Below are 14,507 nucleotides of genomic sequence, written 5' to 3'. Positions count from 1 at the left end.
GCAGCATCAGAAGTGATTTGAAAGCAAACGTGTTTTTTTGGGCACCATGTGCATTATATCCTGGAGTAGAATTTTTCTTGTTTTTTCAATTAGCACTCGATTAGGCTCTGCTGTTATGTGCCTAAGATCATTAAAGCTTTATTGTCTGCAGTCTGCACAGCCATGTGGGATGAGATTGATTCTCAATTTCACTCTGGGGACCTGTTTTACTTTTGGATCTTATTTCAAAAGGTCCTTAATTGCTTAATTAAACGTAAAACGTACCATCAAACTTGATGAAATATCTAAGGACAAGTGCTGAGCAGGAAAGTGTTGAACTGTGCATAAGAGAGCAGTCCTGTGCAAGTGTAGATTAACTAAACATATTTTAATTTCCCCAAAACTAAAATGCATACTCCATTGAAGCTTAGTGCATGCTTTCTAATCTGTTCTGTCTGACCAAAAAGTTTGATGCTTGAAGCAGGATTACTCCTTTTTGGTGTTTTTTTAAGCGTTTTAATCAGATCTGACACTTGTTGATTGTGTTCTCAGTCTGCCAGTGTCTCAAAGAATTTATACTGTTAATTCTCTCTTTATTAAATAGTTTAAATCCTAAAAGGTCAACATCATTAATGGTTTTATTTATGCACCCTGGGAAAGAGGCCTGTTCTTGTGGCCTTTGGGTGTACTCTGTCGTCTGTGTACAAAAAGCAGTTATCAGGTGAAATTATACTTACTTCACAAGAGTCTTAATGCGTTGTGGCAGTGTTGTTCATTTTTAAGAGTCAAAATGTGTAGTAGCTTAAAAAGCTGACCAACTTTCTCAACGCTGAAGAGCAACACTGTCTGCTGTAAGGTAACGTGCGCCTGGTTCCTCCCTCTGTGTGCAGGACGGGTGGCGGCCGCAGTGGGACTTTCTGTGCCATCTGCAGTATCAGCGAGATGATCCAGCAGCAGAACATCGTGGACGTGTTCCACACGGTCAAGACCCTGCGGAACAACAAGGCCAACATGGTGGAGACCATGGTAAGTGCCACTCCCACATGCACACGCCCCGTCTGATTGGCTGCCCTCGTAGCTTCATGCCTGCAGGGTAAATCGCAATCACCTACAGTACATCCAGCCCCACATGACATAATGCTTTAGAGGCGAGGTGAACATGCGGATATTAATGGTGATGTAGTTTAGGCCCAAGGGAGGAAGAGCAACATCTCAATGGGTCTATGTAGCAGCTTTAATGAATGTAAATCAAGTCTTATCAGTTTTTAATTCAATCAAATTAAAACCATATCTCATCTGTTCAAAAGCTTAGCCGCTCCAGTGATCGTGTTGCTCACACGGTATGGAGAAAGTTACACGCAACTGTATTTAAAATAAATAAACAGCAATAATCCACATGAGCAATTGGCTTTACAGTTATGCAGTATTTTTAATCCCCCAAACAATAAACATGATTCAAGCATTATATTTATTTACTTGTCAGTGAACCTTATATTGCTCTGTTCCACAAGAAACCACTAAAATTAACTTCAGTTTCTGCATCATTAATCTTGCATTTTGTTTCTTGCTACACTATAATAATTCAATCTGAATGATATGTCCTGCGATGTGCTCATTTTCTCCACCATCCAGCTCATAAGGCTTGTGCCTGTTAGTTGTGTGTGTAAGTAGAGGATGTTCTAATGAGCAGAGATCATGCAATTATCTCCTCACCCGTCAGCAAATCTACAGCTAGTGCAGGATCTAACCCAGACATTACTCTAGTGCTGCCACCCACCAAATATGGGATATCAGCACACAAAATGCTTTCAAATGAGTCTATCGGCTATATTAATAACCCACTTTTAAAATGTGATTTGCTGCTAGTTTTGAAAATGAATGTACATGCCATGAAGTTTGTCTTGCTTGGTTTTTTTATATTACAGGAGCAGTACAAGTTCTGCTACGAAGTTGCTCTGGAGACCCTGAGTTCTTTCTAGGAGTTCACCCTTTTGGGCAGCTGTGTTTGCAGAATGAAGAACTGGGCTTCGCAGTCGGACTGCGGAAGGACAGGGGACAGCACACGAGCTGCCAAGAACAGAGTTACGCAGCTGAAGAAACACTCAAGGCTGACAAACCTGAGTGCTGCAGTCAGCTGCTCTACTGGAAGGCTGAAGCCCTCTTACAACTGCAAAAGGACAAATACACAATTGTTAATACACTATACTTTTCCCTTGATTACATTCAGTGTCCAGCATCAATGTGTTTATCCCTGGGCCAAGAGGTGATCTTGTACAGTAATTTCCTTTTTAGGTATATGCTTTGAATGTTATCCCATCAGTGTAATCGCCGTGCTAGAAAGACTGGAGACTTGAGCACAAGCGATCGACTTTTCCTTTTCTGGTCTCTGCAGCTCACTTTAACAAACCTGAAATTTAACCTTTAATTAAAAGAAACAAAGTAAAATGATGATACAGTATACATATTTTTATCTGTACTTTCTATATTCTGGGTTCTATGGTTCCTGCAACATCAGTCAGAATCCATACATACACGTGCTGTTCTGTTCGTGACCATTTCTTGGGAGGCTGAACCTGTGTGTCTGTTTAGTTATTCATAGCTCTCGTTGTGTTGTTCCTCCTGTACCGTGCAGACAATCAACAACTTCTAGAAAGCCTGTGGTAGTCCAGTTCCTGACTTTGAAACCTGCTTGGCATCAGTGGGGAGGGTGCAGACGACTCGTCTCGATCACTGACTCAGCTTGGACATTGTAGGTTCTGAGCTGAGCGCAGCACCCTCTCCCCTATTTCAGTCTCCTTTCCCAACTCCTGCTTGTTGCTGCATACGCACTTTAATTTGTCAAAACGCCTCCTTTACCTCATTGTGTGAGCAAGTCTACAAATCCTCTTTTTTGCTTTATTTAATAAATTGTGCCATACTGGTTTTTTTCTTTGTTTACTTATTCAAAAGCTCAACTTATACGTACAAAACAAAATGAACCAGCTTCTTTTAGGAAAAGCACACCCGCCGTTTAGGAAAAGAAGTGCGATGACGATGGGTCAGATGCCGAACTAAAATAAAGGTCTGCTGTATTTCTATTCAAAAGCGTATTCAACAGTCTGCAGACTGTGCTACATCATGATTGAGTTCAGTAGATTTTCCTGTTTGAAGAAACTGCAGTGGTTTCACATATGAGAGAAAGGAAAAGCATCCACAGGCCTGAGGATGTCTCTCCTCAAAGAATGACCTGTCTGCCTGATGAGGGCCTGCATTTTACTCCTTGCCTGTTGTTCACCAGAAACAGGACATCTACAGAGCCAGCTCCTGAAACGCCACTGAGCAAAGACGAGAGCAATTCTGGGCCACTTCATGAAACACAACACTGAAATTAACCGCCTGGTGTAGCAGAGAGAGACGGGGTTAAAATAAAAATCAATTGGGCAGGAACTTTCAGTTTTGTGTTAGCCATTAAGATCACCCATTCTTGTTGAACTAACACAAGGATGAGAATAGTTTCATGCAAGTGCTTAAAGGTTTTCAGACACTCTGAATGGGATTTGGCTTGTAACAATCCTTAACATATACTAATATTTGACCTGCATCTGACGATGCGCCGCTTTGGCAAATTGTCATCAGTTGTGTATTTTATGCAGGTTAAAAGCAGGGTTACAGTAGGTCATGAGCGACTACAATTGGGGGAAAAAAAAACACTGTGAGGTTCTATTCCATTAAACAAAAAATAGTGTTGAAACTGTTAATGTGAGTGCAATTTCTTCTTTCTATTATAATTTTCTTTGGGGGTTTTACATACTTCAGCCTTTATCATGCATTTTCTCCTATGTGTTTAATTAATGTAAGGTATTTTTACTTTTTTTGAAATTGTCTTACTAGCAACGTGATACTTAGACCTGGTGATTGACATTGGCTGTTTTATTGTCTGAACTGTGGTAACTCCAATAACAGGACCAAAATGTTGAACAATGAATCTTTCCAGCTTTTGTAAATAAAACACTGCAAAACCACCACTGTGTATAGTATCTGGACCCTTTGTTTTCATTATTGAACTCCAGTCATAGGGAGTTTGGGTTATGTTCCTGTAAAAGAATTATAGAAATTGCCATTTTTGAAAGATTAAGTTCTTAATTTGCAAAAAGTTGTGTCCACCAAGGCAGAAGTTTTACACTCTTCTACAAAGTAAATCATCATTGAGCATTAGCCTCACAAAAGTTACAAAGCATGGATTTGTTTTCTTGGTTTTAGGCAACACTTAGAACACCTCCTGCCCCAGTAAATATGCTGGTGTAACAGTGCTGCCTGGCACATGCGAATCTGTTAATTCCCGGTCCGGCTGCTTCTAACACAGGCCCGCAGAAAGTGTGAGAGAAGAGAACCAGCGTGAATCTGTATCACAAAGCAGATTTCAGTTGGTTGTCAGACAAGATGGGAAGCAATTTGTTTTAATCACTTAATTTTCTTCCTGAGTCTAACAATGTGTCGATAGATTTATTGAAGTGAGAGGACGGATTCATTGACATTCATGCAGGTGATGCAGGCAAAATGAAGTGATAACATTAATCTCAGAGCATCAGATCTGTCTACATGTAGATGATGAGTATTTCATTAGACAGGTCGAAGCTGTTTCCATACTATTAGCAAAAGGGGGGAGGACACTGCGCCTATATCTGCGAAGGCTATACCCACTCACATGCACACAAGCCCACCCCACGTTCGGACAGCCGCAGACACGTGGTTTTCTTGGGAATCTGTGTAGGTTTCACTACAATTAAACCATCAGCTTTTCAGTCTGGGCTGCTAATGCTGCTGGGGTTAGAAATTGGGCCAGGTGAGCAAATAGCTGGGTAAGAGTGTGCCCAGCTCAGGCTCTGCGTGACAAACGATCTGTTTCACGTCTGGGATGTTCATAATTACTATACCACAGAAAGACAGGTAACTAGCACCAGTTCTTTCCAATTCCCAGAGCACTCACTTCCATCTCTTTGCCATGTGTCACAAGTGTCAAGAATACAAGCTATGTCTGCACACTGTGACTGAGCTTTTTCAGCACCGAGATGAAGAGCGGATAATGTAGTCCAGCCCTGCAGCGGAGTCTCTGCCTGCTCTGCTAACGATGCCTTTGTTTGTTTAATGAACCTGAGAGCAAAACCCCAATGAACCGACCCTTCCACTGCTAACAAGACAGTGTGCGTACAGGTGGAGATCTGCCAGGACTAACTGGGAGGCTGTGCTGCCATTAAAGAAAATTACAGTATTCTTTAAATTATATGATGTGCCATTACCGTTACAGAATAAAAAGGTACACCATTTTAATTGCCTCTTGGCTGAGTAATAATTATAGCACTGTGCTGCTATGTGATGCCTTCTCTTTAGTGCTTATTTTTTTAATGACATTTCCTAATATACTAATTTTATGCTCTTTTTCTAAATTTAGACTTGCCAATTATTTTTTGTAATTCCCACCCATTTTATCTCATGGTCACAAAGCCTGTTACTGCACACGGGGGGATGAGGAGGGCAGATGAACTCCCCCGATCCGCTAACCTTCTATACATTATTCAATATATTACTATAATATATACTCACTTAACTACTAAACTACCAAACAAGCAATGACGGGCTGAATGGTGTTCTCTTATCTGCAACATTTCTAATCTTTGTTTCTTGCATGGTTACACGTTTATTAATAGTGTGCAACATCTCTGTGATGCCTGCAGCTCTATCTGTCCCTACTGGGATCTGCTCCTGGGCACCCACCCACTCTGAGCACAAACAGCGCCACACACAGTGCCAGACAAATACTTCCCGTTTGTCCATCAACCTATTCATGACCAAAAAGCTGCCTATTCCTGGGAATGGTCTCGGCAATCTGGAACCTAGCCCAAAAACACTGAGAACAAGGTGGGAATGAACAATGGACAGGATGCCAGTCTATCCCAATGCACTTATCATCACAACAAGACAATTTAGAGACACCAGTTAATCCAGCCAGCATGTTTTTGAAACGAGAGAAGAAAGCACACTGAGAAAACCCACAAGAACTGAGAGAACCTACAAAATCCCAAACAGAAGGTGCCCAAGTCCAACATTAAACCCTTGACACACCACGATACTGACCTTTCTGATTACAAAGTACTCTATAAATCTAGGAGTAAATACTCTATAAATAGGAGTATTAGGTCTGCTTGAAGAGTCAGTGATGGAAAACTGTCAAAAATGCTTCTGCACCTTTTATTAATCCCTTACACAAGGCACAGGAAATAAAGTACAAGAGCAGCCATTCACTAGACCTATTAGCATCTACACAAACAAAAGCCTTCTATAGTTTAAAATAAACATTCTGAGCTCTTCATTCTGTATAATTGTTTCTACAAATGACTGGGGGAGAAACTTTACTGAGAGCTCTTTACTGTACCTAAATGCAGAGATACACTGACCATCATTCTTTGACGATTCAGAGCTGAACAGGAGCAAGGTGGTGTTTAGCTCCCTCTAACTGAATGAGTGTTTTAAGAGCTCTAGCCAGAATCCTACAGTAGGTATTGTTTGTGACAGACCTCATTAAAATAAATTGCAATTAGCATGAAGAAACCTACACCAATTCATCTTTTCAGCCTGTTTTTTTCCCCATTCATCATGCAGGTTATAAACATGCAGAAAATCAGGTACTGTTTCTTCCATTTGAGGGTCTTTTCTGTGAGTGTGTGATTTTTGCCATCAGCTTGAAACAGCAGTTTTTGATGGTTGATGGATGGAGAAAAATGAGAAAAAAACTCTCATCTTTTTATTCCTCTGTCAGCTTTGACAGCTCCCGGTAACATTTCTCCCTCCTGCTCATTTGAATGCATGGCGCTGGATGCCTGACTCCACAGAGCATGCACACAGTGTAATTTTTTAAGCAAAGGTTTCAGTGAGCTGCCAATACTCAGCTTTATCCCAGAGAGTCTACAGTTAGCCTTGGAGCAAGGCAAGGTAAAAAAAACTGTCAAACCAATCAATCTCAGTCTCAGCTCTGTCAGCCTGACAAAACAGGCCTATGGTGTGGTGTGTACAGAACCATTTTTTGAAGAGATTTTGGGTTAGAGCTGCAGTAAAGCCCAAAACTCCACTTGGTATGGGAAACAGACTGACAATCTTTGGACAGTGACTGTCTTTGTGCAGGAGACAGACCCACTTTCTAACAGTGCTTAATACTCAACATGCCTGGCAATGCAGGAGTCAAGTACTGTATGTCCGCCGTCCAATAAGACATCCCATAGATTTATCTGCTAAAGGGTTTCCTACTGCTCAACACCAGGAGCTGAACACATAAACCTCGAAGATTTATTTGCAGGAATATGCATGGGCAGACGTGCAGTGTTTAAGTAACCTGCAAAAGATAGGAAAGCCTGCAGACTGTAAAAATCCCATACAGATGAAATATCTGATTCCACATCTCCAGGAGCACAGTGGTCCACATTCCAGCTTTACTTCATTGCTTCCTTAGGAGACTCTCCTCTCCCACCTACAGACACCCCCACTGATGCTCACTCCTAGTAGTGGAGATCAATGTTTTTACAAGGAACCTAAACTCCTCACTGACAGAAGAACTGGAAATTCAGACAACCAAATTCCCCCAGCTCAGGCAGAATGAAACCCAGAAAGTCCCGGGACTCAATGGGGTCTCTTGGTCCTCAGTGCTGCTCGGGCCCTTTGGCCTCCGAGAGTCATTCCAAGCCAGGATCAATTCATGAAAAAGTAATTACAGAGCAATTATAAAGGCAGCAATTTTTATTCTAAAGAAGCTGTCATGAAGTGAGAGAAAACAAAAAAACATTGTTTGTTTCTCATGTAAACAAACACTCAAATTGACAGCTTGCACCTGCTAAAGATTTTACTTGATCAGATAGATTGTGCACAAAAACCCTGCCCTTTAATTGAAAACAAGAGCAGTGTTTTAGAGACGCATACCTCAATGAGGGGAATTACCTCGATAATATAATCAACAGGGAAATCTTCAAAGTTTAATGATGATGTTTTATAAAAATAAAAGTCTATTGTTTGTCTGGTAACAGGTAGTAAAGTGACATCAGACTGGAGATCCCACATGAGTCAGAGCCCTAGTGATCTGTCCCTCCTTCTTGTTTATTACAGACAGACAGGAGTTTCTCACGCTGCGCATAAATAAAATATTATGCAAAATCCACTTTGATGCTACAGATGTTAATACATCAAATGGAAATGTAGGATAGGAACACAGTGAAGAAAATAGGCTGCCTGACTAATTTACTTATTTGAGTTATAAATAAACACAGAGGCATCCATGACATCTACTTGGAACACGTGGTCTTCTACTTTCATTTTTAATGAGAAGGTTTATCAGTCCGATAAAATAATGGATGCATTAAGGTACAACAATAAATGCATCCCCTTTCCTATGACTAGCAATAATACAGCAATAACACCGATAGTGATACACATTTGTCCGATAGCTCCCTGGCGATTTATTCCTGGAGTTTCGCAATTTTGTTCATGAATGCCATTATTAGTGGCTTAATGATCACAAAAGAACTCCGGAAAATATGAGTCTGTTGTTAAATAAATTGCTTGCCACTGCCAGCGGCCTCTTGTTTAACCTGTACAGAATTATGACACATCTGCTGAATGGGGCTCCAGGGAAGGAATTAATCATTCTGAAGCAACCAAAAAGGGTTCATTAGAATGTAAAGCAGTGCTGTCACATTAATAATCCACAACCTCAAATCAACTTGTTTTATGTTGAGCAGGAAGAGGGACATTAACTCCGACACCGTATTGTATCTGCTGCACTATTCGGCTTTTGGAACGGCCATCACCGGTTCCCAGCTGTGGGATTCTTTCAAGTGTTCCATCACGACTCAATGGCAGAATCCATCATTAATTAATTGGACCTAATGAATATGCAACAGCTCAATATTATATGTCTGTATTCAACCTTGAATGCATTCATCTAAATGTTAATTATGTTTATAATCCACATGTTAGGTGTCTCTGGAAATTTCCCTTAATGCATTTTTAAATTCTTTAAATCCTTTCCTAAGAAAACTTTCTAACGTCTTTCAAATATACCTCCTGTCATATTTTTTTTCTGGAAGGCAGACCTGCAATGAGATGTTCTGTAATTGCTTCTTGTGCGCCTCAGTCTTGAAATGACTGAACTTTAACGTCCCTTTGGTCTCAGCTCTGGTGCAATCAGAACAGAGATCTTCAGAAGCAGCTGGAGCTGCTGGGCTGCTTCTGCAACGAGAGCACCAGGATCCCCTCCAATCAGTATCTCTCCATTCATCATCCAGAACGGAATCTTAAAGTTCAGAAACTCTGTAGACAATGTTCACGCACTTTGGCTAGACATTTGAATGCATGGTGACAACATGTTTGTGTGCCTTCTTGGAACAATGTTTTTGGCATGTGACATTCAGCACTACCATCACCCAGGTGAGTCCACACTCTAGGCCGGAATAATGCCTCTTGCCTAACATACTGCACAATATATGTTGAACTTACCATTCTCTATCAGTAACAGTGCATTACATAATTTCCTTTCAAATCCCTGAAGCTTTTGTCTCTCAGTTTCAATTATGCCAGTCGGCAAACCCATCTGTTTCCTGACTAAAATGCCAATTAACACCCAGAGACTGAGCACATGTGCGAGGTCAGGTAGCAGTATGGCACTGTCACAGTGGGCCCAGGCGCACGCAGTGCCATTTCCACGCACTGGAACACTCCTCCAGCCCTTCCGCCTCACAGCCAAAGGCACTGCTCTGTTACTGTTGTCCAGACATTCACACCTCTTTAATAATGTTGATCCTTCACATTTCAAACCTTCCTAGTCAAGTATGCAGCTCTGAGTACACACAGAAAACCCCTTCATGCTAATCACTCACTACCGCAAGATAGCTAATGCTATTAACCTTTATATTACAGTGTATAATGAAACCACAAGTGGATCCCATAACCTTTGTGCCAGACAGGCAGAACAGAGGCCACTGACAGCCATGTTAAACAAGCGGTAAGAAGTTGCTCCGTCTGCCGGAGCTGCTGTTGTAATACATCCCTATAAAAGCCAGTGGGGATCTCCACTCCTGCGAGGCTCTGAGTGCTGTCTGTGCATGACTTTTAAAACCTAACCTTTACATAGAATTGGTTCTACTTTCTCTTTGGTTAACTAATGCCTGAGCTTTAGGGAGAGCTGAGCAAAGATCTTAAGGGGAATTTGCAATCCATAGAATTGATTTCACTGAGAAGTCCTTTCTCCCTGTCTGGGTTAGAACTGACATTGCCTTCTTACCATTTTACAGCAAGTAATTCACAGAACCTCTGCACCCTCACTGCCCTTGCTTAAGGCTTTGCAAAACCAAACCCCACTGTTAAAATTCTAGAATGCACTAAATAAACTAGACAAACTAATGTTAAACAACGTTAAAGAGATCACAAAGTAAACAGCACCAAAATCAATGATTTCTTGTAGAAAAGCAAAACTCTGAATCAGATTTTTTTTTGTTTACTTCTGCCAGGTCCCGAGTCCTGCCCTTTCTGCTTTGTTCTCGGGTTAGCTGGAGCTCCACCCCAGTGTAAGAAACAAGACGCACCGTCTCCCTCTCAGCCCCCAAGCCCCACTCTCCAATCAGCACCCTGTGGCGAAACGGGCTGGGTTTCATGACCACACTGTGGTTAGTCCGCTTGAGATCTAATCAAACCTGCAATGCATCCATGGTATGCAACCTGCATCCATACAGTATCCCTGTTTTCAGTGTAGAATGCAAGCTAATTAACACGATTCATCATCAAACATGAACAGGGTTCTCTGGCCTGGATGTGCCCTAAGTGTAAAAACGCATCTGTTCTCTATCAGAAGGAACACAGCAGCTCTGATCCCTGGTCTGGCAGGTCATGGGAGCCACAGGACCTGCTCCTCCCTCCTCATTGCCGCCTCCCCTGCCAGCCAGGATCACGGGGCTGGTTTCCAGTGGCTATGACCGTTGCCGAGGGAGTGATGTAATCACAAGTGTCCGCCCAGTCCACATTGCTGTTGGATGGAACGCTCGTTTGCCTTAATTTCTGTGGAGTATTGAACATGGAAGATGAAGAGACACAGAAAATAAAAAAGGAAGATGTCAAGACATTTTCTGAACAGCTTTGACACGGCAATCTGCTGCCAGTAACGTAAACAGGAGACCATTATTAACAGTGACTTAGTATTGTAATGACACATAGGCATGCCTTCATGTTGAGGTTCGCTAGTATTAAATGTCATGACGCATTAACGCAAACAGCTTCCACCTTTATTAAATACTGTTCCCTTCAGAGAGTTTGGGGGGTTTAGGGGAGTAAGCAGCCAGAGGCAGGTTACCCTGCTCGCAGGTGTCGGACGCCTGTAACAGTTGAACAGGTGTGTGCTGGTCATGGAGAGAGAGGAGAGAGCCTTTGTGGGTCAGGAAGACCAGGGGGTGGAACGCTACAATACTAGACCAATCCCTGTCAGACAGGAGTCTGCTGTAGAAGAGCCTGATATACAAATGCCTTTGCAACCACAAAGCAATACTACGACACTGAAGTGTGGAGAGGGCAGGGAGTTTTACAGAAGGATGGTTTTGGAAAAGGGAGGAGAAAAGTCTGTCGATGGGCACCGCAGGTGTGGAGCTGCTGCAGCCCTGTGCATCAGAAACAGCTTGATCTGGACTCCCCAGTGGTTTCCAACCCGCGGCAGAGCAGTACATACAGTACCTACACCGGCACATGAAAGACTTCCCACTGGTACAGAGAATTCAACTTCCCATTTCCCCTCCTGCCGAGAGCCGCGTTTCGCTGGCAATGTCACCTCCACTCCTCTCCATGTTGACTGCGGTAAACGAGGGCTCTGCAGACAGTTTAAAACACAAAGATGGGACCGCTGAGAGGGCACCCTGCCTCCGGAGAAGGGTGGCACTGCTCAAGGCCCTGGCGGGCACCACACTAGTGCAAGAAAATCACACTTGGACCAAAAAGCACAAGGCGCCATCATCCGGGTCAAATCTAACAGTATTTTTAAAAGACCCCTATTTCATGCCTTGTGGACCCTCAAAACCACATGCAGCACCGCACTGAGAACATCTGCCCACGACAACCCAGCCAGGTTCGCTGGGAGAAACCACAAGAGACCGGGAGAGGAAACAAGGTAGAGTCTGAGGTCAAACAAATGAATAAAACATCACTCTTCCTGGTGAATCCTTCTGCCCTAACGAGATTAAAGATGATTAATTTCTGAGAAGCAGCCTCGCAGTGACGGGCCGGAGTGGCAGAATCCGATCTGGCTTGCAGAAGGAATAATTGTGTTAAGTTTCTGATAATTGTCTCCGACATTTTCCCCAATAAATATGGTAATTTGGAAAATTATGAGCTTATGAAGCCGCCGGATGCTGCTACCAGGCGGCGCCACTTTGTCAGCAGGGAGCAGAAGCAGAAGAAAGCTCAGGCTGTTAGGTTTTGCAGGAAATAAAATTTATTCTCAGATGAAACCAACATTTGATGATGCTATTAAGCAAAGGCTGCCTCTCTTCTAAAGCAAGCAGGGGTCCCTCCTTTGTTGTAATTATTTTTCAGTTAAGCACTAAAGAAACATTCATTACGGTATGCCTGAAAGCACTTTGTGTAGCTAATGTGGTTCACCGCTAACAGAGTTGGCTCAGAAGACCTTGGCCTCAGAGCACATTTAAACTGATTCCACACAAAACCAACAGACGCGTTTGCGGAGCAGCGCTGAGCTGAGGAGCCGAGCGTGGGGATGACCTCCCCATCCTGCCACACGGGGCCGCAGAGGATGTTTACATCTTGTGAGGATTTATGACTTCGCTCTGAAGCTTCAACTGCAGCAGCAGGGACAGCAGCTCGAAACTCTGACGTCTTTACAGCCAAGACTGTCAGGCAATGCTACCAGGGGGAACGGCATGTTTAATATTCTTTTCCTTAAGGACCCGTGATAAAGAAATGTCATGTACAGTAGGTCTCATCAGTTCTTCAGCTAAGATCAGGATGTACTCTTTTTTCAGTAGTGTCATGATTACATTTACAGATTGTCTGAAAGAAAACCGGTCTGTTACAGAAGAAGACAATTACCATGCTGGTTGCTTACAGATGATAATATCCTAGCCACACATTAGAAGAGTCTTGCGTGCTAATTTCCACTAGATCTGTGAACCCCATGCTGACTGAGGGACAGCTGATCAAAGTCATCAATCAAAGTCGGCCACATGGACACATTCAGATTATGCAGCTTTGCTGCCTGCATGCATGAACCAGACTACCGTCTACAAGCCTGTATTTATGTTTCAATGAAAAAGTAAACTCATCAATAATTTCTAATAAAGGCTGCTGACGAACGCAGACAGATGTGCACAACTTTCCCTCAATCACCTGCAGGTTGGTCTGAAAACAGAACATCCTGCGTGTCACATCCTTTGAGCCACCCCAAGATCACCGATCAAGCCACAAATTCTAAGACCATTTCCTTTATTCTCATCACTTCTTTTTTATTTTCATCATCTGTCATGTAAAGATCCAAGGGTCTTTAATTCAAGATTTCCCCCATATTTTCCAATACCGCTGCAAATCACCCATTACTTGTTACTAAAACATTTGAAAGGCTCAAGTATTATTAAAAAATCCATTCTTTTGTTCTAAAAGCGCAAATGGGTTCTCTGCATCACAGAGCAGTTTAAGGGGGGCCCACAGGGCTTCGCTCCGGAGTGATCTTCAGAATTTACACATCGCTCTCGAGTCAGGGAAGAGAAGATGTCAAATGGAAGAGGAGATAATGAAAGCGCTGGGCTTTCAGGAAGCCAGGTCCTTGTGCTTGAGCCTGAAGACAGCCTGCTTCATCCCTGCAGATATTAAAAGGTAGGTGACAGAATATTTCAGTGCTGATGCCTTGAAAGTCGTTAGCGCAGAGCCTCAGCAGGACACCTCGTAAGCAATTAGCAAGATGCTTATCTTCTTATTTTTACGTCTAGTATGTTAATGGGGGCTCTTCACATTTTTCCTGCCACTGAAGAGACAGAACAGAATTGCTTCAAGTGACTATCAAGAAAACTGCAACAAACAAGCAAGGGGAAAAAAAAAGGAGAAACAGCCAACCTTCCTGCATAAACATACATAATGTAACCCTCCTGAGAAACCACAACATGTGCTGCCTTTTGATTTCACTCGCCGTTTATCAGGCTGCTGCAAGGTGAAGTGACAGAGACTAGAGAAAGGTTCCCTGTCGCAGCAATAACCTTCCTTCAGAAACGGGCTTGTTGGATTATTACTGCTCCCCAGCTGGGGGGGCTTCGTCCTCCTCCAGGCTGAGCCAGGAAGACAGACGGCTTCTGCCCAATCTCTCGGCGTTTTGGGTGGATTTGCCCGTGCATATTGATGTTTTAATCATATTTCTGCAAGTTGGCACTGGAGGAGAGAAGCTATTCCCATGCCCCCAGGGCAGAGACCACCCTAGCAGCTAAATACATGTGAAACGCTGTTGCTTGGCATTCTTTAAAAGAGGG

The 14,507-nt window shown here is 42.8% G+C and overlaps 1 protein-coding gene across 1 annotated transcript in view; it reads left to right on the top strand.

The window, feature by feature from the left end:
* ptprt (protein tyrosine phosphatase receptor type T) overlaps window positions 1-3,980 on the top strand; it is a 199,781-nt gene extending 195,801 nt beyond the window's left edge. Inside the window, exons 31-32 of the mRNA XM_088937357.1 lie at window positions 870-1,005; window positions 1,905-3,980. Coding sequence (XP_088793483.1) covers window positions 870-1,005; window positions 1,905-1,958 — 190 coding nt within the window. The 3' untranslated portion in view covers window positions 1,959-3,980. The remainder of the gene's footprint in view (window positions 1-869; window positions 1,006-1,904) is intronic.
* The last annotated feature ends 10,527 nt before the right edge of the window (window positions 3,981-14,507 follow it).

Source organism: Atractosteus spatula, chromosome 19 (genome assembly GCF_055471065.1).
Source record: "Atractosteus spatula isolate fAtrSpa1 chromosome 19, fAtrSpa1.hap1, whole genome shotgun sequence".
NCBI classification, from domain to species: domain Eukaryota; kingdom Metazoa; phylum Chordata; class Actinopteri; order Semionotiformes; family Lepisosteidae; genus Atractosteus; species Atractosteus spatula.
Note: the sequence above shows the minus strand (reverse complement) of the source record. Positions and strands in the feature narration are given on the sequence as shown.